This window comes from Plectropomus leopardus, unplaced genomic scaffold, assembly GCF_008729295.1.
Source record: "Plectropomus leopardus isolate mb unplaced genomic scaffold, YSFRI_Pleo_2.0 unplaced_scaffold3485, whole genome shotgun sequence".
In the NCBI taxonomy this organism is placed as follows: Eukaryota; Metazoa; Chordata; class Actinopteri; order Perciformes; family Serranidae; genus Plectropomus; species Plectropomus leopardus.
The window spans coordinates 682-1,588 of NW_024638078.1; the positions used below are offsets into that span (position 1 = coordinate 682).

The window sequence follows — 907 nt, forward strand, 5'->3', positions numbered from 1 at the left end:
GACACAAAAACACACACACACACACACACACACACACACACACACACACACACACACACACACACACACACACACACACAAAAAGGTCCACAACAGCATCGGCCTCCTAATCAGCCAGAGTGATTACCTGGCCCGCCACCACCGCTACAGAGGCTATTTATCAGCAGATCTCAACACGCTGCGCAGGTTATAGCAGCATAAGGAGTGAGTTATTAAAGGCGCACACACACTTGACTTCTTCCACACACACAAATATACACACACTTACTGCATCTTCCTCTCCACTGCGACTAGGGCTGCCCTCTGCCTCCCCGAACGAGTCGTCTGTGGGGGGGTCTGTGGCGTCGGTGGGGGGGTCACTGACATGGGAGGCTGAGGACTTGGAGGGAGAGCTCTGCCGGGGAGCCGGGGTGGGTGCTGCAGCGGAGGAGCAGACGGGTCAGATGGAGCCACTTAACAAGTGCGCTACTCAGAGGTCAGACTAACGTGAATAAGTTGAGCTCTTACGTGAGTTTGTTGATGGTGTCGTGGAGGTGACCGGTGTCAGATTCATTTGAGAAATGTCAAAGTCGTCACAGTCGTCCGTGTCCTGGGCGGTGCCCACACGGCTGAAGTAAGTGCTGAATGCCTCTGAGGTTCCTGCTAAGCCGGGCTGCTCAGCCTTCTTCGCCGGCATGGCTGGAGGCTTCGCCAGCTGAAAATCCTGAGAGGCAAACATTGGTCAGGAAGGTGAACATCAAAACAGAGAATAATGACTTTAACACTCTTTGCATGGGCATTTCTCAAAATGTAACACAGACTTTAACCCTTTAAATTTTATTTTTCACAAGCATTTATTCATTTATTGCATTATTGCATTTATTCCTTTGAAACAAGAGCAAATTTGGTTACATTTCATTCAAAAACA

General features: G+C 49.6%; 1 protein-coding gene across 1 annotated transcript; it reads right to left on the bottom strand.

Moving 5' to 3' along the window:
* Positions 1-268: 268 nt before the first annotated feature.
* LOC121938823 (disabled homolog 1-like) lies at positions 269-703 on the bottom strand (the record flags this gene model as incomplete). Its single annotated transcript, XM_042481984.1, has 2 exons — positions 269-417; positions 508-703. Coding segments are annotated over 2 exons (345 nt in total), but the record flags the coding sequence as incomplete, so codon positions are not given.
* Positions 704-907: the final 204 nt, after the last annotated feature.